Below are 20,951 nucleotides of genomic sequence, written 5' to 3'. Positions count from 1 at the left end.
GCCCTTACCCCACTGCCTGCCCACCCTGCCCTGTGGCTGCTTCCTGGTGCCAGTCTTGTGCCATCATAGTGGTGCCCTGTCGTGACTCTGCCCTGCCGTGCCACTAGCACTGAGTTGTGCCAGGCTGTTCTGTGCTGGTGCCATGCCAGAGCCACAGCTGTACTGTGCCGTGGTGGCTGTCCTGTACCAGGTGGTGCCGTACCAGTCGCAGTACAGCGCTGGTGCAGAGCCAGGCCGTGCTCAGTGCTGGTGGGCTGTGCATGCTGGTGGCACACCAGCAGGTCCTGACAGCAGTGTATGCCCACAGGTGTGTGCACGGAGCGTGCCTGCCCCTTGATGCCCTCTCCTACAGCTGCCAGTGCCATGAGGGCTACCAGGGCGCGCTCTGCAACCAGCCTGCCGAGCCACCCGACCCCTGCCGCCACCAGCCCTGTGTCCATGGCCACTGCCACCTCACGCCAGCCGGCCAGCCCACCTGCGAGTGCCACGACGGCTACACCGGAACCCTCTGTGACCAAGGTAGGTGCTGAGGAGGGGGTGTCCCGGGAAGGCAGCCCAACGCCACTGCACCAGGCTGACCATTGCTGTCCCACCGTCCCACAGAGCCGGAGTGCCGCGGGGAGCCGGTGCGGGACTACCACCAGGTGCAGCGCGGCTACGCCATCTGCCAGACGACGCGGCCGGTGGCCTGGGTGGAATGCCGGGGCACCTGCGGCGGCCCTGACGCCGGCTGCTGCACCGGGCTGCGGCTGCGGCGCAGGAAATACGCCTTTGAGTGCAGCAACGGTGCCACCTTTGTGGAGGAGGTGGAGAAGCCCAGCAAGTGTGGCTGCAGCCAGTGCCTGTGAGCAGCCACCGGCCCTGCAGAGCCGGGGGGCTGGCGGGGAGACCCCCCAAGCCAAGGACCTCACTTTACACTGCGGGCATGGTGCTGCTCTCTGAGTGTTCCGAACTGCAGCTGCATCTGAGGAGCCCAGCAGAGGGTAGAGCTGGTGCATCTAGAAGATTGGGAAGGAAACAGAAAAAAAATAGAAAGAAAAACAAAAGAAAAAAAAAACCCCACAAACAAAGCAAATGTGTAGATAGAGAATTTTTTTAAGAACTGCAGCTACACAGATATGTGGATATGGAGTGGGCACCCTGCCTAGCTGCCCTGACCTCTCCCTGTGGCACTCTGCCTCCCTGCCAGTGAAGCCCCACAGCCATGGAGGGCAGTGCCTGCATCCTGGGTGAGTCTCCTCCCTGGCAGCCCTGTCCCTTGCATCAGCCCAGCGATCTGAGGGCTTTTCCAACATGTGTGACAGGAGGAGGGAGGCCTGCCGTGGCAGAGCCTTGTGATCTATGGCAAGCCATGGCTTACAGTGGGCTGCGTGGTGTAGCCACCGTCCTGCAGTCCTGGTGAGCCCAGACCTGGTTTCCTGTCCTCTCCTCCAGCAGCCCTGGCCTCTCTCCCTGCAGAGTGCTGTAGCCCTAAGTACCCCAGATAATGTCCCCAGCTCTGTGGCCCCAGCCTGACCCTCTGGTGACACCCCCAGTCTGTGCATACTGGATGGGCTCTGCAATGCATGGGCACACTTGGTCATTGTGGTCACATCACTGTGGTCACATCAGGGCCACACTGGTGGAACAGGACCAGGGCAGTGCCAGGCACAATGAATGGAGGACAGGCAGCAGTGCACAGATGTCCCTGAGGGTTCCCGTGCCAACCTGCCCTGTGCCATGTGGCCAGCACTGTGCCATTCCTGTGGAGAGGGCCCCACATACTCCTGGCTCAGCCAGGTGGCTCTGCCCAGAGGTGGGAGCTGTGTGAGGGCAGCACAGGAATCCCCTTTCTCCGGGCTCTGTCCCAGGGGAGCAGGCCTGCAGCTGGGCGAAGGTGCCCCCGTGTGCCACTGCCCCAGCCAGCAGGAGCAAGAGGCTGCTGGGACAGCTGGGATGCAGGTTTGGCTTGCCCATCACCGGGGCCTCAGTCTTGTGTGTGCCAAGGTGAAGAGGCTGGAGATGTCCAAACCTGCAAGCCTGGAGCCAACACCACTGCCAGGGCATGACTGATCAGCTCTTGGACTCAAGTGCTCATACCCAGCATCTCTCCAAAGCCCACAGTGCCAGGGCATGTGCTGGACTGGTGTGGGAGCAGGGGCACACTGGGACCTCCTGCCGGGGTACTGCAGGCACCCAACATCCACAGCAGCATCACCTCTACAACTGTGGGGGCCAAGGATAGCAGGGGCCCGACCTGGGACACTGCACATGGCTGGACAGTGAAACACCACATCCCCCTGTGGACAGACTCACCCCAGAGCTGCAGTCCTGGGTCTCTCTATCTCACCACTCCAGCACTTTGGTTTCAGGTCTGCACTGCCAGCTGTGCCCGGGCTCCAGGCACCTCCACTGGATACACCCAGCTCTGCAGGTGCTGTCCCCGTCCCTGCTCACCACTGGCATCCAGGGCATCTCCACCACCACGGGGATGTGTTTCTGCCACAAATGCCCTCTCCATGGGAGCTCCTCTGCCACACAGAGGAGCTGGGATGCGTCTCATTTTGCCTGTGGCCCACCCAGGGCTTGGTTGTGTTGTGTTTCTGTTCTTGCTGTATGCTAACCGCTAAAGTATCTCTTTATACAGAATACTTACAGATTCTAATATATATTTGTATTTCATTTTGTTATAGTATTTTTATATGTTTGGGGTCAACAAATGATGTTTTCTTTTTGTTTACAGATGCTACTGGGCAGGAAAATGACAGTGGCTTTGTTTGGCCCGTGGGGTTTGTGTGTGTCACTATTGAAGACGCTGGTTTGTACTAGGCTGGCGAGGGAGGCGCTGGGCATCCTTCCGCTGGCAGAGGCTGTATTGTTTTAGGAGGTGTTTGGTATTGTCTATGTTGTCTTCCATGTGAACATGACATTTATTCATTCAGAGGCTTGGCCTCTTCTTTCCTGCTGGGGAGAAGGGAGAAGCTGGTTCTTGGGAGCTGCTGAGAGTGTGAGGAGGTAGCCCAGGATGGAAAGGGTTGGTTGTGCCTTGGGGGATGATTTCCTACTCCTGGAGCAGCTCTGGCCAATGCATTGCCCCCATGGTGCAGGGACGAGCAGCCAGGGTTATCCATGCAATGCCTTGCAACAGCTGCCCTCACTGCCAGGGTCTTGCACGTGGGAAGCTGAAGGGTCAGTGCCCGCCGTGGGGATGGAATGGCTCCAGGGGAAAACAGGCACTTGTAGCTCTCTGGGGAAGGGTAGAGGGGCCTGGGCAGCAGTCCTCAGGAGCACCTGAGGTTGCACTGTTGGTGCCACAAACACAAGTCTGCCACAGCTCAGGCACTGGTATGGGAGCACTGAAACCCCACAGAGGCATTTATATGTCCCCTCCATAGGGAGGGGGTGGGAGTTGGAGGGTGCCAGCCCGCTGTGCCCTACCTCGTGCACTCACTCACCTTCAGTCTTCCCCACTTATCACACCAAACAAACATTGATATCAAAGAAACGTTTAATAAGCGGCAATAAAATACGGACCTTTAGAAAGCTCATAGGGTGAATACTGACAGTGAGGAAGAAAAGAAAACAAGGTGGTGGGAATCCTTGAGGAGTTCAGATCTGGGTCAGGGACCTTTTACCTGGAACAAGAACACAACTTTTTCCATAGGCTAGGATGAAATAAAAGACAGGAGCACAGAGTTCACAAAATGTCAACATTTAGAGAATCGATACATATTCAAAGTTCAAATGACCCAGCTCTTATAGCTATACATATTGATTTAAAGCAACTTAATATAATTTTATTTTCTTTCTTTTTTTATATATACACTTTCAAAGGTTTGTCAGGTGAGGTATGTAAACATTATCTAATGGAAACTCCTCTCCACATTTCCAACCGAGAATTCACAGCAGACAGTTCATTTTCCCAACTTGTGGCGCAGTACTTCCCACTCCTACACCAACTGGGAATGCCGTCCCAAGCCACGGCTCTCCCAGGTGCAGTCACCAGCTCCCCCTTCCCACTGCTGGTCTGTACAGTTCACATTGCTTGGGCTCAAACATACAGTACCGGACAGGAGGAATTTCAGCTCAGTGTCTAAAATTCATATAGAAACAAACAGAGAAACAAAACTCTCCCAGGGAAGCAGACACAGATGAAGGAAAAACATTTGCCATCAGGGTGGAGATAATATTCAAATGTTTTACATCCTAAGAAAAAAATTACTGTGTTGTTTCCTTTTTTCTTTTTTTCTTTTTTTACACACCTGTTCCAAGGGTGAAGGAAGTGTGGGACTGGTGAAGGGTCCTGCAGGGCTGGAACCCAGCAGCACCCCTCACTTCATCCTCCAAAGTCAGAGACCCATCATCATTAAAGCAGATGCTGCTGACACTGCCCCACACAGGCAGCTAGACTGGAAGGTCAGAGCCAGCCACACTTCCAGGCAAAAAGGGGTTAACAAAGAAAAAAAAACCTAAACCCACTTAAGCAAAAATTACCAAATGACCTCGAATCTCCTAGAAGGAGAATTAAAATTACAGAATGATCAGCAAATGAGCAAATGACCTTCTGGAGCCGGCCCTAGGACTAGCAGCGACAGCAGTGAGCTCCCTTGGGTGACCCGTACCCACAAAGGCAGTGATTCTCTAGTGGGAATTTGCTACCAGCAACCACCTACCCTACCCCGCTGGTTTTGGGGGGTTCCTCGGGGGTGACAGCATCCCCCACTTTCTGCATCCCTGGGGACACTTCCTGGAGTACCTCCAGGTCCAGAGATCCCCCCAAGCCATGCTGGACTGAGCCCCTGCCGGGAGCAGGGTTATTCCCACCTGGCCCTGAGCCCCGAGAGCCCCTGCCATCACAGCAGACATTATTACTACAAATCTTATTGCTTGCAGTGCCCCCTGTCCTGGGGAACAGCCGTCCTGGCCGGCCATGGGAGCTCACAGCCTCCCTGGGGACCGTGGCCATCGACCAGGTCTGACATCATCAAAACGAGATGAAGAGAATTAATGCTTCAGCTCTGACAAAAACCCAAACTGAACAGCACCACCACCACCCCACCCCGCCCCATCCCAGCCCCCACGCCATCGCCAGCCCTTTGGTTGGGCACGCTGGGCAATGCAGCCCCACCCGCCACACACCAGTCAGAACGAGAACCTGTGGAAAGCCCATGAAATAAATATTTAAAAAACCTATTTACAATATTAGATCTGTGAGCATGAAGTGAGAGAAAAATGCTTTTTCCTGCCTCCAAAAAGCTTAAAAAGTAGGTTAGCATCCTGCTGCCTAGCACAACACTATCTTACATGGCACCTACACATAATATATATTCACATTTCATTTTAAAATTAGGTACTCTTACAAACAGACTTAGAAAACATTGGCTAGCAATACAGCCCGTGGGACCGCCTGGCCTCCAGACCCATGTCACAAATGCTGGCCGGCTGCATCCCAGCTCCTTCGGCTGCCCCAAAGCTGCCAACGTGCCCTGAATCAAAACCGCCAGCTGCCCTCTGCTGCCCTTCGGGGAGAAGGTGGAAGTGCTCGTGAGAGAGAGGGCCTGTCTGCGGGGAGGGGAGCAGGGAGGATGGGGACTGTCATTTCTGCTAAGCCTAGGGGTGAGCTTAATACAAACAAGAACTCCTGAGAACATCTTAGAACAGATGGATTCATTTCACAACCACCAAGCTGAAGGATGGGCCAAATGGATGCTACGACACACGGGGGGGAACACACGTGACATGGGGACATCATAGCCTCGTGGTTTGCTCAAAAAACCTACTGCTACAAGAAAACCTCCAGTGGCATTCCCTGTCAAGGAGGAGCCTATCCCCATCTTGCTCCTGGGCTGTCCAGGCAAACAGCCCAAGGATGCAGACCCAAGTACACCTTGGCTGGGGCTCAGCCCTCTTCCCCCGGCATGACTGCTGATGGTGGAAAGGTGAGAGCCCAACCTGCATGGCCACCCACACCTCCATGATGCCCAAAGCACTACCTGTACCCATGGAAGGCTGGGAATCACAGCTTTCTCAGTCACCTTCAACTGGGAATGCAGTTGTCAGGCTGAAAGTTTATGAGCTGGAGAGAAAAAGTGTCCAAGGCAAATCTTAAAAATAGGGCACCAGTATATCTGATTGCATGTCCATTTCCTGGGAGATGGCAGAGCTTTTGGAAACATCAGCATTTCCAGAGGTGCCACAAGACCAGCTGGGACACGGGCTGGGCTGCAGCTTTGCTCATCTGCACACCAGCAGAAAGTGGTGTGGGCAGGCAGCCAGCCCGCTCAGTCCAGCCCTGCGTGGCACCCCCAGCACTGACGGGACAGGGTGCAGAGAGCAGCAGGAACAGTTTCATCCTGCTCTCACAGCTCATGGACCTTGATCAGCAATGCAGCAGAAAGTCTGTCAGAAGCATCAGCGCCGACTGGTCAGCTCTTCAGAGTTTTGCTGCAGATCTGTCTCCCTGACTTGCTGGCAGGTGACTACAGAAACCCCACTGCACAGAGAGAACACCAGCAAACAGGACCTTGCCAGGGATGAGTAAGTGATGAATATAAATATGTGCACACCTTGGGTACATATCACACACCCTGTCAGCAGGGAAACCCATTCCAGGGCTGGCCTTGCTTAACAAGATCCTAACAGCTACAGGTAGGAGGAGCCATCCCGGGCTCAAACTGCTCTTGCTACAGCACCAACATAAGTTTCTACTCTGAACTTGGCAAACACAGCTCCTCTCAGTGGTTTTTTATTAAAATGGACGGATTCTGAACATGTGAAGTGTGAAGACCCAGAGCTGCTGATGACAAGAGAGAGAATAAGGTAATCATGCAACTGAGAGGGAGGGGGGTGGCAGCAGAGGGACAGTGAGGACATCTGTGGAGGTGCAGAGCTAAGAGGATGCTGCTCCTCGTTCATGGACCAGGGTGCATGATGGAGACTAATTTCAATAGGATGAGAAAGTAGTCAGCAAGAAAAGCCAAAGTAACAGAAAGAGATCTGCTTTGTGGGTTGTATCTCTTGAAATCCAGAGCTGAAGAAGCAGAGCAGGGAGCTGTGGGGTAGCCCAGGGGAAGAGGAGCGCAATGAGGCTGTGGATCTGAGGATGGCACTGTGGTAGTGCCAGTGGGCAGCTCTGCGCCTGTAGCACATGGAAACACACTCCATGTCCATGTGGAATAAGGAACTCAATCATGTAGCTTATTTTCTTCCATTCATTAAGCTCATCTGCAGCTCCCTGTGCATCCCTTGCTTGATGTAAGAGCCACATTTATTGGTAACAGACTGCTCTGAAGCAGGGGCTGTGCCTCAGAGCACACGTCACCCCTGCCTGTCAGGGACACTGCCAGGAAGCTCAGTGCTCTGATCCCACCCTGCCTGAGCCAAGCCGTGCACACTGAGCTGGGACAGATGCCCAGAAGCTGCTCCACTCCAGCACCAATGACACCTGCTGTCCCCCAGCCTTGCCATGCTTCAGCCAGTCGGTGCTGGTGAAGCCCCAGGGTGCAGGAAGACATCCAGGACACTGGAGCAGCAGCATCCCATCTAGAAAGAGTCTTTCCACTTGCTATGTATAGGGTTCTATCCTAACGTGACTCCTGCTCCCAGAAGCACAGAAGACAGGGAGCAGGACAGCCTGTATTTACCATTTACCAGCAGCTAAAAAATGAGAGAAGAGAGAGGGAAAGCCTCAAGGAGGTGCATGGTGACCTGTGCAGGCGCTTCAGGAGTGATGGTGAAGGACGGGAAGAGGGGATTTGCTACAGGGGAATGGCGTGAGCAGCAAAGGTAAGAGGTGTGCTCACATGTACGCCTGGCCCAGGGCAAGGAGAGGAAATCTGGGCCCATGTGGCTGGGCCCCAGCCAGAGGCTGGAGAAGGACCATAAGGAAGGATGGAGAAGCAAGAGGGAAAGATACCCTGCAAAAGAGGTACAGATCAGTCACTTAACTGCCATCAGTGCCCTCCTGCCTTACACCTCTCTTGAAACGCTTTTAAATATTTTCTGATGGAATGTTTGACATATTTAATGCATGCAGTAAAAATTAAAGTAATAGATAGCTTCATATTAATCTGTACAGGGACTGACAGGCTAGATTTAATCACTTCCTACCTGTTCAGAGAGTTAACTTACTCTAGCACAATTCAAAGGAAAGGCAGAGGATTTTTTTTTTTTAAATCAGCCATTTCACAGTAAAGAGAAAAATGTGCCACAGCATTGTGAGTGTCAATGCTTGGGAAAGGGAGTACCTCCAAGAGAGCCAGAGGTGCTCTGTGAAGTGAGTGCAAATCAAACACCTGGTTTCATCCTCTGTACTAAAGGGGTACAATGAAAGATTTTAATACAGTTATCTACCTTTCACCTCCCGCCCCCAGGCTTTGAGATCTGGGGTTCAATGCCAACCACGAAAAGCAATTCCCTTTGCAGGCAATCCCTTTTCAGCCTCTGCTCCAGGGGCCAGCATCTCTTGAATTCATGGGCTGCACCAGAGCCTTGCTCTCATCAGGGACAAGCAGCTGAGCAAGGACCAGCAAGGCAGCTGTTAAAGGTCTGGCAGCCTCAGGGTCCACACAGTGCCCTGACAGGCACTGCTGCTTTGTGTCTGGAAGGAGACTGGCATTGGGATTCCTGCAAATGGACTCTGCAGCAATGTGAAAGTGAAGCCTTGGGGATGCAATGGTTGAGCAGGGACCTTTCCCTAGCACAGACCACAGCCCTCCCTAGCTGCTGATCATCTCTGCCCAGCAGAACCAGCACAGCCACACACTCTATGCACTTCTAACAGGTTTTTCTAAGAAAAGACAGGCACTATGACCCTGTTCTGTGACACAAGCAAGGACAAACCTCCTGCACCTTGCTGGTAAAAGGGTGAAATGCAGATTATGGTAAAAAATTAACACGAGCCAGTCCCTTATCCCAGCCTTATTTCAACTGCAAATCCTGGCTTCAGAGAGCACTAGGCAAGGCATGCACAAAAGCACAAGGTGAGGGCCAGAGTTCCCTTCCTGCAGAGCACCAACATCAGGAACTCAAGCCCTTAAAAAGGGAGAGATTCAACCTTCAGTGAAGCACTACAGAAAAGCTTTGCCAACACAGACCACAGAAATCACCACAAGGACAGGGAATTAGGAGAAGGAAGTCTGTCCAAAAGCAGAGCATGGCAAGACTGGTTCATCCCTGAAGCCAGCAAGAAAATAGACAGATACAGCCCAGCCTGCCCAGCCGGCAGCAGCAGGTGTGGCAGCCTGGTACCTGCACCCCCAGGGCATCTCCCCAGCCTGAGTGGGCCCTCCCCACCCACGGGTGCGCAGCGAGGAGCAGGCAGCCATCAGCAGTACAACTCCAGCAGCTACTTCACATTCTCATGCAGGTGACAGTCTGGGACACCAGCAACTGCTACCAGCGAACCGACAATGGACAGACTCGCCTTTCTCTCCCTTAGTGATGCGAAATGGTTTTGGTTTTGCTTTAAATGCCACTAAGAAGACAGACAGAAGGAGGACTCTGAAAGAAAGGGAAATGTTTGTGTGCACCCAAAGGCTGACAAAAGCTACTTCATGTGCACGAAGGTGGTTTTCTTTCTGCTACAGTACAAGTGCTTGTGCCTCAAGTATAAAACGCAAGCCTCCAAATCACACAGACGAGCTTCTTATTTTTATTTTTAAAGTGATAAATAAGGCACTGTACTTTTAACAAAAACTGCCTGGTTCTAAGTTTAAAAGAACCCAAGGAACGTTCAAACTACAGAAACTTCCTTCTGAACAGCAGAGCCAGACAGACCAACCTCTTCTCTGTCCAAGACACATCTGCTGATGCCTAAAATCATGGGTATTTATCCTTTAACTGCGGATTTTTAAAGGCTTGCTACAGCTTATAAAAGCAGCTTTAGTTAATGCATGGTAAAGGGTTACTACTATACATCAGTTTTGTACATGGCTACCGTTTCTTTGCTATTTCGGGTCGAGTCGCGAGCGTTTGCTGTGCGAACAGTCCACTTTTGCCCTTAGCTTCCTCTTGCCCTGAGACACACTGCTCTCCTGCATCTTCTTCATGGACCTTGTCAAGGTCTTCCCACTGCTGTGCTTCTTGTTGGCCATCTTCTGTGACCGTGTGGAGGACTCCCCCAGGGGCTTCTGTTTTGGGGCCTTGGACAGCTCCTCGTGACTGGGAGGGAGCACGGCCCGTCTGCTCGTGTTCTCCTTGCCCTTCCGCATGGGGAGCCGCTTCTCCAGCTGCTTTTTCGGGACTCTCTTCTCTTTCAAAGAAATTTTTCTGGCCAGCTTATTGCTTCTCTCCATGGCAGTCTGCTTTCGGGTGGCGGGAGATTTCACACTGCCCTCTGAATGCTTTATTTTACTGGCCTTCTTGGCAGGCAGCTTGTCCTTGGTGGAAGAGCTGGATCGCTCCTGGGTGCTCCCGCTCTCCTTCAGCATCTTCTTCTTCTTGCTGAGCTGGAGGTCGACTTTGGGCAAGGGATCCTCTTGGGACCTGCTCTTCCCCTTTCGCCCCTTCCCCGTTCCATCCACTGAGGGAGATTTAGCAGGAAAGGCAGCTGCTTTGATCTGCAAGGCCAGCTTTGGAGACATCAGGGGGTTGATGCACACACTTTTCCGGCTCTGCTTGCTCTCCAGGGACAGCTGGTCCCCTGGGCACTCGCTCCGCTTCTCTGCCTTCACCACGCGCTGCTGGGCTCGCAGCTTGCCCCGAAGATTGGAGTACTTGCGCAGGATCCTGGTGCTGGCCTGCGTGGGCAAGCTGAGGGCCGGCGGGATGGTTTTGTCCTCACTCAGCTCCTTGGTGCTGGCATCAGTGGGAGACGTCTGGCTGGGAGCGGTGGCTTCTTCAACCTCTGCTTTATCCGCATTCTCACGAATTTTGGCCCAAAGCTTTTGGTTCTTCAGGTTATTCCGAGCCGGGGTAGTGGCGGCGAATTTCTTGAGATGTTTTTTCAAACGTTCAGCTTGTAGTGAGCTGGGGTAGAGACTAGAGGAAGAATATTTCTGCATGGGGACTTTCATGGGGGGAATCTCCCCCGGGAGACGGGTGTTGAGTTTTTTCACAATCACTAGAGACCTGGTCTCAGTTGTCTCCAGAAACCACTGGCATATGTCAGACAGCTTAAAGGCCTTCATAAACAGCATCTGCACAGGAGAAAGCTTCTGCACTTCCAGTGAGCCTCTGCTTTTCCGTGTTCTTTTCTTGCTTTTCCAAATCTCTTTCAGTTTGTCGGCTTTGTTCTTTACCTTGGGGGTTGGCTGGACCTCCTTCTCCAGCTGAATCCAGCCCTTCTGGATTTTCATGTACTGAGTGTTGAAGTCAGCAATGAGCTCCTGGTTTTCCTCTTCAGCACACCACTCCATGAACTTTGGTTTGCTGTCAGCCATGTCTATGTCCTCCAGTGCTGGGCAGTCATCATTCCCTGAACTGTGTTCATCCCTCAGTTTGGGGATTGCTTGCATAGACTCCTTCCCTGGTGTGTTCTTTTTTGCACTGTCTACAGGTGCGGGTGCATGTCGTAAGTTATAAAACTGCAGAGCAACATTTTTGTGCTTTGCAGTTTTTGCTGGAAGATGCTTGCTTCCACCTCTGCTGCTGGGACACAGAGGCAAATTGGTCACCAGTTCATAGTTCACTGGCTTGCCCAGATCCCTGACACTCTCAGAGCTCTCCTTGTCCTTTGCACTGGCATTGACTGGTTTCACATCCACTTGCTCAGCATCATTTGCAGGAACAGTATTCTCTGGAGGGAGGGTAATGTTTTTCTTCTCAGAATCAGCCTGGATGCTGATTTCCAGCATCTCACCCTGTTGACTTTGGCTGCTGTTAGCAGAGGAGTCATCTTTAGAGGAATTTTCTCCCTCTGCAGCAGTCTCTTTTGCTAAGATGCTTTTATAGGTTTGTCTGGTAGTGACACCATTCTCCTTGCCTGGCTGCTGCTCAGTGATGCTCTCTGGAGCCTGGCCAGTGCCTGGCTCTTCGCTGGTTTTGAGCAGCACATTGGGGAAGCAGTCATTGGGGAAGTGCCTGGATGCTGCCTCATCCAGCTGCACTTCTCTCTTGAAGCGCTTAGCACCAGGGCTCTTGGAGAGTTTGATCTGAAGGCAAGTAAGCTGCCCAGAGCTGGAAGAACCAGAGTCCTCAGCACTGCCCTCAGCAGGTGATGGGGATCGTTGGCTTCGGAGACACCGGTCCGATGCCACTAGCGCCCTCCTGCCTTTCTTCCGCTTCTTGTCTAGACTGTCTTTGGAAGAGACAGAGTCTGAGCTGTTTGGGTCGGGTGGCATTTCCCCTTCAGTGGGCTCTTTTTCACCTGCTGTGCTGTTATTCTGCATTGTTTCTACTTCCAAGATTTTGGGGAGGGATGTGCTGATGAGCACAGCATCCTCTTGCTCAAGAGGGCTGTCACCCACCATGACCGATGATTCAGCTTCTGGTTTAGCATCGATGCTTTTGTTCACATCCCCACACTCTAAAGTGGCAGGGGGCTCCAGGGGGTTCTTCTCATCCATGGTGGCAGGGGGCTCCAGGGGGCTCTTCTCATCCATGGTGGCAGGGGGCTCATCAGGAGCCTGTGAGCCTGGAGAGCATGTGGAGGGCTCTGCCAGACACTGCCCACAGAGCTCAGCATCCCCTGAGCCTGGAAGCTGGGCAGGATCCCTGGCACCATCACAGGGCAGAGGCGTTGTGTCTGTAGCAGCAGAGGGCTGTGAGGAGGACTTTGGCTCTGGACTGGCAGAGGGGTCTGGAATAGTTTGTATGTCAGAGCCTGGACAACTTTCCTCCTCACCGTGTGCTTTTGAGACTGAAAAGGCAGCAACATCAGCAGCCTGGCTGCTGCTGCTGCCATCCCCAGAGCAGCCCAGGCTACTGCCAGCCTCCCAGGTGACAGTGCCTCCCACTGTGGCACTGAGGGGAGGTGACTCCCCTCCTTCAGCAGGAGGGGAGCCAGGTGGCGGCGAGCTGGCCAAGCTGTCCTCTTTCTGGGGGCTGGGTGGAGCAGAGAGGGAGAAGAATGGCATGGCCACAGCAGCCTCCCTTGATCGTAGTGCTCGGGTTTCCCGGAGCTGCATGGAGCCCAGCTCAGCTCTCTCCTTCGTTTCTCCGCCGGCTGGTGCCACTTTAGCCAGGAGCCTCAGGGAAACCCTTTTCTCACCCTCCCTTCCTGCCCCTGCAGACCCCTCCACCGAGAACACCAGGGGCGGTTTCGCACTTACGAGGGTCTCTGTCCGCAGTGCCGGGCTGCTCGCCCTCTCCTCGGCGCGGGAGCTCTTCACCAGCGTGCGCACGGTGGGGAGCTCGCAGCACTCCCCGTTGAAGAAATAGCCCCGCGTGCTCTTCCTGGCCGTCCTGCGGGACGACACCAGGCGCTGCGCCTCGAAATGGCACTCGGTGATGGGCTGGCTGATGTACACCACGTCGCACTGGTTGTCATAGTCATTGATCCTCAGCCCTGACGCCTTCTTGCTCTTCCGAGAGGGCCTGAGGGAGGCTGCCTTGGCACGGGGGTGCCCACCAGGGGGGCGGTGGGCGGCTGGCATGGCGCCAGTGGGCAGCCAGCCCTCTTTGGACTTGTCGAGCATGCCCTTGTCGGCTGGGTGCAGCTGGCAGCCTGCCTTGCCCTTGGCCATGGCATGCAGGTGGTTTTCTTGCTTTGGTCTCACATCTTGTTCTTTTGCATCTAAGTCCTGGTGCAAAGATGCTTTCGAGCCGCATTGCAAAGTGTTCTCTTTGTCGGCTCTGCGAGGGGGCGTCACTGCAAAGCCAGGATCCCAGGACTCCTCTGGGAGAGCCCTACAAGAGCTCTTTTGGGACCCCAGACAGCTGTCTAAGCTGTCGTCACTGCCATTCACATTTGCCACTTTGACTGAGATATAACCTTCCATGAGAGTCTTACCTGCTAGCTGCTCTTTATTATCCTCACACTTCCTGACAGCGGCTTCTTGTTCGTGTCCAGCAGCTTGCTGCCCTTCCAGGCTCTTTGCGGCGTGATGGAAATTCAAAGAGGAAGAGTTCAACGTGCTGAGGTATCCTTGGGTGGGGCTATCCTTTGGACTAGCAGAGCGAAGCCTGGTGATGGGGAGCTCGCAGAAGTCCCTCCTCAAAGCAGGACTGGAGTTCTCTGCTCTGTCCAGAGACTTCAGTTCCACTGGCTGCTTCGGGGCTTGTCCCGTAACATGCAGGGGGCTGTCGGCCCCTGACTGTCCTGGGTCCAATGGAGAAGGGAGCTTTGATTCAGTACAAGTAGCACCCTTATCCTGATTTTCAGTGCTTCGCTGGCTACAACCAGAGCCACAAGTAGAGGCCTCCATGCTCTCAGATTCAGATAACTGCTGGCCGTCAGAGTCTGGCTGTACTTCAGTGTATATGTCGTTTAGCACACGAATGAACTGCTTCTGGTGATGTGTACACAGTCTGACCATAAATTTTTCCAGTGGAGACTTCGGCTGATTGTTAGAGTCTATTGCTATTGTCTCTGCTGGATCCTCACTAGAGAGATAAAGAGAGAAGCAGTCAGTAATATGTCCTAGGGAATATTAGTTTATGCTGCAAAACCAGAATAACCCTTCTCCTCCCAGTCAGGCACATCCCTTGCCTGACCTCCAGGTGAGATCAAGCATCCTGTTTTCCTGGGGCTGGCAGGTGTTCCTTCAGTCCCAGCATGCACACTTACATGTGTACACTGCTGGCAGGACACAGACTGCATTTTTGTTTGTCTGCCACTGCCAGAGCACTCATAATTACACTTCTGCCTAGGACATCCCAGTGTGTAGGCACCATGTCACATGCTCAAAGCAAACCTAAAAAGAATCAGGCTTAGTATCTGCATGGCACCTGGTGTGGAAGGCCCAGCATTTCTAGGATGGCTGCATACCTCCGCTTCCTCACTCTGCACTGCCAAGCTGGGTGGGAGCAGAGCAGCATCCCAGCTGGGCATCCAGATGCCAGGAATCTTCAGCTACTTTAAGTCTTAAAATCCTGCTTACACCTCAGTAGCAGAAGCTGGGTCTGGGGCCAAACTGAGCAGATCTGAGCCTCTTCTGTAGTCAGCACAGAAATTCTGGTGAGCTCCCAGCCTGCAGGACATGCAGACAGCAATGCACCCTGTGTGGTGTTGTGCCACTGGCACTGACCTTTGATTAGCTGCCATTTAATCAAGTGTTGCTGCAGCTGATGGGCTGTCAGCACACACTGGTTGTGCAGAAAGGTGGGCTTCTACAGCACAGGGTCACTGCCGCTAGCTAGTGCTCAAACCCAGGCCATTATCAGTTACCTGCTTGGCAGAGGCAATTAATTAGGACTTACTGGTGGAGAGGTTAGGGGATAATTACCCAGTGTTTTCATGAACCCATGATGAGTGCCATGCCAGGTGCTGTTATTGAGACCATATCTGTTCCCAACGGCAGCACAGGCAACTCCCACCCAGTCCTGACCACGCTGAAAGGGGGCCACGTCTTGGCACCCACACTTGGCACCCACACTGTCTGACACGGGATCTTTACCAGTAATGTAGGGTTGCTTTGCAGCAACACTTGCACTTTGCACCTCCTGGCCTTGTACTGGAGGAGTGAAAGTCCTTTCTCCCCCTGCAGCCTTTCTCTGCCTGCCCCCTCCACCAGCATCAGACACTGACCTCACTCACTCAGCTGGGTCAAGGGGGGCAACGCTTATCAAAGAGTTCAGGGCCAGGGTGGAGAAAAGCAGCCTCATCTAGAGTGGGTTTTCCCTCTCCATGCTGCCAGGCACAGGGCTCAACAGGTGGATGAGGAGGAAGAGCTCCAGTTTGAAGGAGCCATCAGCAGAGAAATGGACAAGCAAAAGCCAGTGGCTGGGGCCAGCCGCTCTCAGTGGCATCAGCACACCGGAGCCTGCCCTGGGCAGCCCTCACCTACTCCTTACCTGCTGCTGGCTGGCTGCTTTCTTTGAACTGACACGCACCAGGGAGGCACCTCCAGTGCCCTGATTCCCTGGGCTGATGGGCAGGGGGAGACACCTGGGGCCACTTCAGGCTCAGGGCTGACCAGGTCTCCTCTCTGCCCAGAAATGCCAGGCTGCAGCCAAGCCTGCCCTGAGCAGCTCTGCCCAGCCCTTTGCTCTCCAGTCTGCCCAGGCACAACGTGTTTTACACGGAATGAGGCTTTGCCTCCCAAGCCCAGCCTTTCAATTTCCTTAAAGGCTTCTTAGGCAGGGTTTTCCTGAAACCACCCGGAAAGGCTGAGCCAGCTCAGCTTGCCAAATGTGTCCCAACACCTCCAGAACACACTCGCGGGGTTAGCAATAAACACGTACCTGGCGACTGCTTTACTACACCCAGGTGAGAAAAACGCCCTCCAGCAACCGTTTGACCTGGTCCTACCTGGCGCTGCGATGGCTTCAATTTGGAACGCCTGGGATTAGTTTAAATAAAAATACCCAGGTACAACCTGGCCCCTCTCCAGAGCCCTGCATGGGAAGGGTTATGTCAGCCAGGATCTCTTACACGGCCCAGCTCCTCCCCTCGCTCTGCTGAATAACAAAAGGGGATAAAAAAACCTTTCAACCCCCCTGGGCTTGGAGCAGGGGGCTTTTTGAAGAGGCAGAGCTCAGCGTAATCTTTTTTCCACCTTTGCAAAGAGGGCGGTGACTCCTCTTACCTACTCACAAGCCCAGCTCTCAAGAGAAGCAGCCATCTTCCCCAGGGCAGACTGAATTTCTAACAACAGCAGCAGAGGTGGGGCCCTGCCCTGGCCCCCCCAGTGCCATGCTGCCTGGGCAGCTGCAGGAAGGGATTATGGTGGCAAAACAGCCATCTCACTCCTTGCTGGGGCACCCTCGGGTGCTGCTCTCCATGGCTGTGAAGGAAGAATCCATGGCACAGGCAAAGTGACTGCCCAGGTGGGTGGCAAGAAAGGAAAGGAAAGGCTGGGTGCACCCTGGTGAGGAGGAGGCTGCAAACCTGTGTGCAGAGCCCCTGGTGTGGGAGAAGGGACCAAAATGGCTGGGCACTGTCCTTTCCTGCCTTGCAGCTGTGATGCTGAGCACAGCCAGCTGCAGGTCATTCCTGCTTTGCACAGCTTGTATGGCAGAGGGGACCTTGGCTTCCTGATCCTGAAGGTTCCAGCAGCATTTCTGCCTTGCCTTTCACCCAGTTTCTTCCTCTGAAGTGTGACTGAGCCCTTCGTGCTCACTGTCACCTTATTTGCCCTACTGTACTCCAGGGAGACAATCAGAGATACACAGAGCTTGTCAAGCTATAAATTTTAAAAAAACAGAGATAAACATTTTTCCTGCTTGATAAAGGAAATAAATCCATTCAGTTTTGATGCCCTTTCTACTTAGAAGACCCATCTTGAACTCAGTGACACTGTTCACCTGGCACATTGTGTTCAGGGTCCTCTGGTGTCACGCCACTTCAGCTCAAAGAAAGGCTGCAACTCCTCACCTTGAGCTCATCTGCTCCTTCTCCAGTCCATCCCTGCTTGGGTACTGCAGGCAGCATCACCTTATTCTGGGTGTCTAAGGATAACCCTGGGGCAGAGCTTTCACTGCCACCTGCGGTGAAAAGGCTCTGAGGGTGCCTAGGTCCCAGCTCTGTCCTTCCTCTCTCCCTGTGCCCCCAAAGGTGCTGAGCTGCAGCCTGTGCCTCACCATCCCCAGATCTCCCAGACACACAGAGTTCTGTGCTCCCTGGGGCCTGCTAATCTGAGTGCCTTGGTACCTATCCAGCTGGTGTTCTTGGTACCTGTCCTGGCTGGTGTTCTGGCTACCACTAATAAGTAAAACATGCCCATGGGCATTCTCTTTTGAGGCAGCTGATGGATGTAGATTGCCCACATGCTCCCTACTTAAACCAGTTTTGGAGAAGAGCTTGTTTCTGGCTCACATGTAAGAGCAGAGTTACACCAAGTGCCCCACATTTTCAAGCAGAGTTTCTTATGGACAGTACAAACTGTTGCAGAGAAACTATTTTTTTAATGTGGCTTATCAGAATAGAGGAGAGGTGAGCTGACTGCAGAACTGAAGTGTCTTTCCAGGGAAAGGTGCCGGGTGCATACATGTTCCTCAGCCCGGCAAAAGCATAACAGGAGCTGAAGACTCACTGGTAAGCACAGAGGATGGGAATTGGGAACATGGTTTTGAACAGGAGGAAAAATTACTCTCAGGAGGCAACCAGTCCTGCCTCTGAAGAGACAGGCAGGCATAGTCCTGCCTTCCAGGAGATACAGGCCAGCCCCACAGAAGCTGCTGGACTGGAAAGACCAGCGAAGGTGCCCAGGGCTGCCCATCCCACCCACAGCCTTCTCCTTGGTGTCTGTCCTCACCCTTTCCCACAGGGCTCTCCTAGGATTGGGTGTGCATGAGCAATGAGCCATGTCTCTCAAGGGCTGGAAAAGCCACAAGTCAAAAGGAGATTCACAACCAGTGAGAGACAATCTGGGGACCCTCTATGCCTCTAGCCAAGCGGTAGGTGCAGTCAGAAACCTGTGTGGGGTCTCCAGAAGGATTGACTGCGGTGGGAGAGACAGCCCACCAGTCAGTGGGGCTGCCTGCAGAGCCTGGGACATGGCAGATCTGCCCTTTCTGCCCACCAGCCTCGAATGCTGCCTTCTCAAGGCTGCAGCTGCAGGATGTCCTCTGTTCCTGTGCTCCACACCCTCCTTCCAGCCCCACCACACACACTACCCTGGGACAGCAGCACACAGCCCCAGTGCCCCAAGTGAATTTTATCACCAGAGCCCCTCACTGCCTCCCAGCCCTTCTTGATTTCCCAGGGCAGCCCTGCTCTCTTCGCCTTGCCTGCCTGCCACAGAAGGTGTCAGAGGCATCAAGGGGCAGGAGCTGTCAGAGGCACAAGCGGAGCTGTTGCTACGCAACCCCGGCGGTGCAGCAATTAATGCTGGGGAAACGTGCTGCGCTCTGGAGCTATTTGCATAGCTGCGTGCTGCAATACATTTGTTTGCATTGTGCCTCCACTGTTTAGTGGAGTTTAAAGTCAACCCTCCCCCAGCTCTTGCTGGAGGGGACCTGGGGCTTCCAACAAAGGCCACGCGGTTGGGGATGAAGGGGCTGGGGGAAGGCAGAGGTTTGTCAGTCCCTAACACCTATAGGCCGCACAGATAGAGCATTTACAGCATGGAGAGGAAAGGCCAAGTTATCTGTTTCTCCCTACACAGCCTGAGGAGCTTTTCCCAGCTCCTGCAGTGCCCCCAGCCCACTGGTGGAGTTGTCATATTTCTTCCTGTTGTACGAGGGTGATGCTGTGTTTGCTCTGCTTGTGAATGCCATAAAAAAAGTTTTAGGGGCAGCCCAGCCTGCCTCTGGTTCAACAGTGTATTTGGGCAGGGAGCAAGAGGGGAGGAAAGAAAGGGAGAAAGAAATCAGCTGGTTCATACCAACCTACCTGGGAAGCCAGTCTCCGAAAACCTGTCAATTGCCAACTGCAATCTTCTGGCTTGTCTAACCCAAGTTTTTCACTATTAAACTTGAAGCCTGTACCCTTTTTATGTTTCCTTTTTTGGCCCTTGAACAACAGTTTGATTGATTATAAGTTTACAGGTATGTTTTGTACCTCAGAGGCACAAGAAGCAGCAGCAGAACAAAAGTTCAAGGCTAAGTGTTTCTGTTCCTTTCAGACCACTCTAAGCACCAGGATTATAGTTCTGTAAAAGAAACAAAACATAGCTATAAACTTATAAAATCCAATTCAGTATTTTTACAGGGATGACCTTTCCCCTCCCTCTCTTGCTGCCAGGCAGCTGACTCATGACAGTTGGCAGAGAGGTGCCTTGCACCCCCCAAAACCAGAGGTACCCCTTGAGTACCCCACCAGGCTGAAAGGTATCTTGGAAATGTGACTAAAAGCAGAGATTTGAGAAATGTGGATGACTAAGAAGAAAGCCTGACTGGTGAGCAGTGCCCTCCATCAGCTGAACTCAAAGCACTGGCCATGCCCACTGTGAGCCCAAGCTCTGAGGCAGCGTCTCACTGCCCTTGGGTGGCACCTCCAGCCCTGCTGTTTTCAGCCACCTAATTTATTTTTCAGGGTGAGTGGAAATGCCTTTTTGAAGGGTTGCAAAGGAAGAACAGCCTCTTAAAGGGGACCTGCTCACTGCTGGCAGTCAGGTGAGCTGAGCCCAGCCCCAGGGGCGCGTGCCAAGCGTGCACTTGGAAGGTGCTGTGCTGTGGCTTCCCAAGGACAGGCTTGCTTTGCCTGTGCTGGAGGGCTGCATGCAGAGATCTTACCCAGCAGAAGGGGGAAATGGGCTCTCTGCCAGTCCCAGTTCAGCTTGTTGGAATGGCCATGCAAAAGCAAACATGCTGGGAAAGGCATGGGACCATCTGACTGTGCTCAAACCCATCTCCACTCATAGCTGCAGCACAGACCTCGTGCCTTGAGAGGTGCAGGATGTGCTTCCTTCTGCTGGCAGAATGGATGTCCCCTTGAAGGGGATGGGCAAACCAACCATGGGCACGAACAGTGTAAGCCACTGAAGCAAGATTTTCTGGAGCTCATCTTTCAAAGCCCCAATTAAAAGGCTGACACTGGATGCACCAGTTTAAATGCCTGTATTTCAATCCTCAGAAATATGCCTGGCACCTCACACTCCCCACACAGATGAATGAGTCCCTTCACACCTCTGTGGGTGCTACAGTAATTCTCCCTCACTGCACTGAAAAAAAATAGAAAAGCAGCATGCAAAGAGCCGTGGCTCCACATAACAGCTAGGAAGGAGAAAAAGCACTCTCCTTATCTAAATTAAAAGCTGAAAGCAAAGCACAGCCAAAATAACTATGGAAATATTGCTGCCAGGTTCTCAAGGCCCCAGAATTTACTCCGTCCTTGGTGACACACTTGGGGATGGACTGAGCTTGTATTTCAACTGAAAAGCAGGAAGAAACAAGTTATAGGTGGGTTTTGTTTGGCTGGATTTTTTTGTCAGCGGCATGTATTCATCGACATATCCAGGTCGTACAATCAGCCAAGTGACTGGACAAGT

At 53.2% G+C, this 20,951-nt stretch overlaps 2 protein-coding genes across 3 annotated transcripts in view; one reads left to right on the top strand and one right to left on the bottom strand.

Moving 5' to 3' along the window:
* SLIT1 (slit guidance ligand 1) overlaps window positions 1-2,903 on the top strand; it is a 60,157-nt gene extending 57,254 nt beyond the window's left edge. Inside the window, exons 36-38 of one of the 2 annotated variants that reach the window (XR_010440732.1) lie at window positions 308-519; window positions 604-1,229; window positions 2,723-2,903. Coding sequence is in view for 1 of the 2 variants with exons in the window: in XM_064716260.1 (XP_064572330.1) it covers window positions 308-519; window positions 604-848 (457 nt within the window). In the remaining variant the exon portion in view is untranslated. The other variant, XM_064716260.1, reaches the window with a different exon arrangement.
* A 566-nt stretch (window positions 2,904-3,469) lies between these two features.
* Window positions 3,470-16,335, bottom strand: LOC135449902 (uncharacterized). Its single transcript, XM_064717306.1, has 2 exons — window positions 16,264-16,335; window positions 3,470-14,463 (listed from the first exon to the last, which is right to left on the bottom strand). Exon 2 carries the CDS (start codon window positions 14,394-14,396, stop codon window positions 9,927-9,929), a length of 4,470 nt encoding a protein of 1,489 aa, XP_064573376.1. The 5' UTR covers window positions 14,397-14,463; window positions 16,264-16,335; the 3' UTR covers window positions 3,470-9,926.
* Between the last annotated feature and the right edge of the window lie 4,616 nt (window positions 16,336-20,951).

Source organism: Zonotrichia leucophrys, chromosome 6 (genome assembly GCF_028769735.1).
Source record: "Zonotrichia leucophrys gambelii isolate GWCS_2022_RI chromosome 6, RI_Zleu_2.0, whole genome shotgun sequence".
Classification (NCBI taxonomy): Eukaryota; Metazoa; Chordata; class Aves; order Passeriformes; family Passerellidae; genus Zonotrichia; species Zonotrichia leucophrys.
Note: the sequence above shows the minus strand (reverse complement) of the source record. Positions and strands in the feature narration are given on the sequence as shown.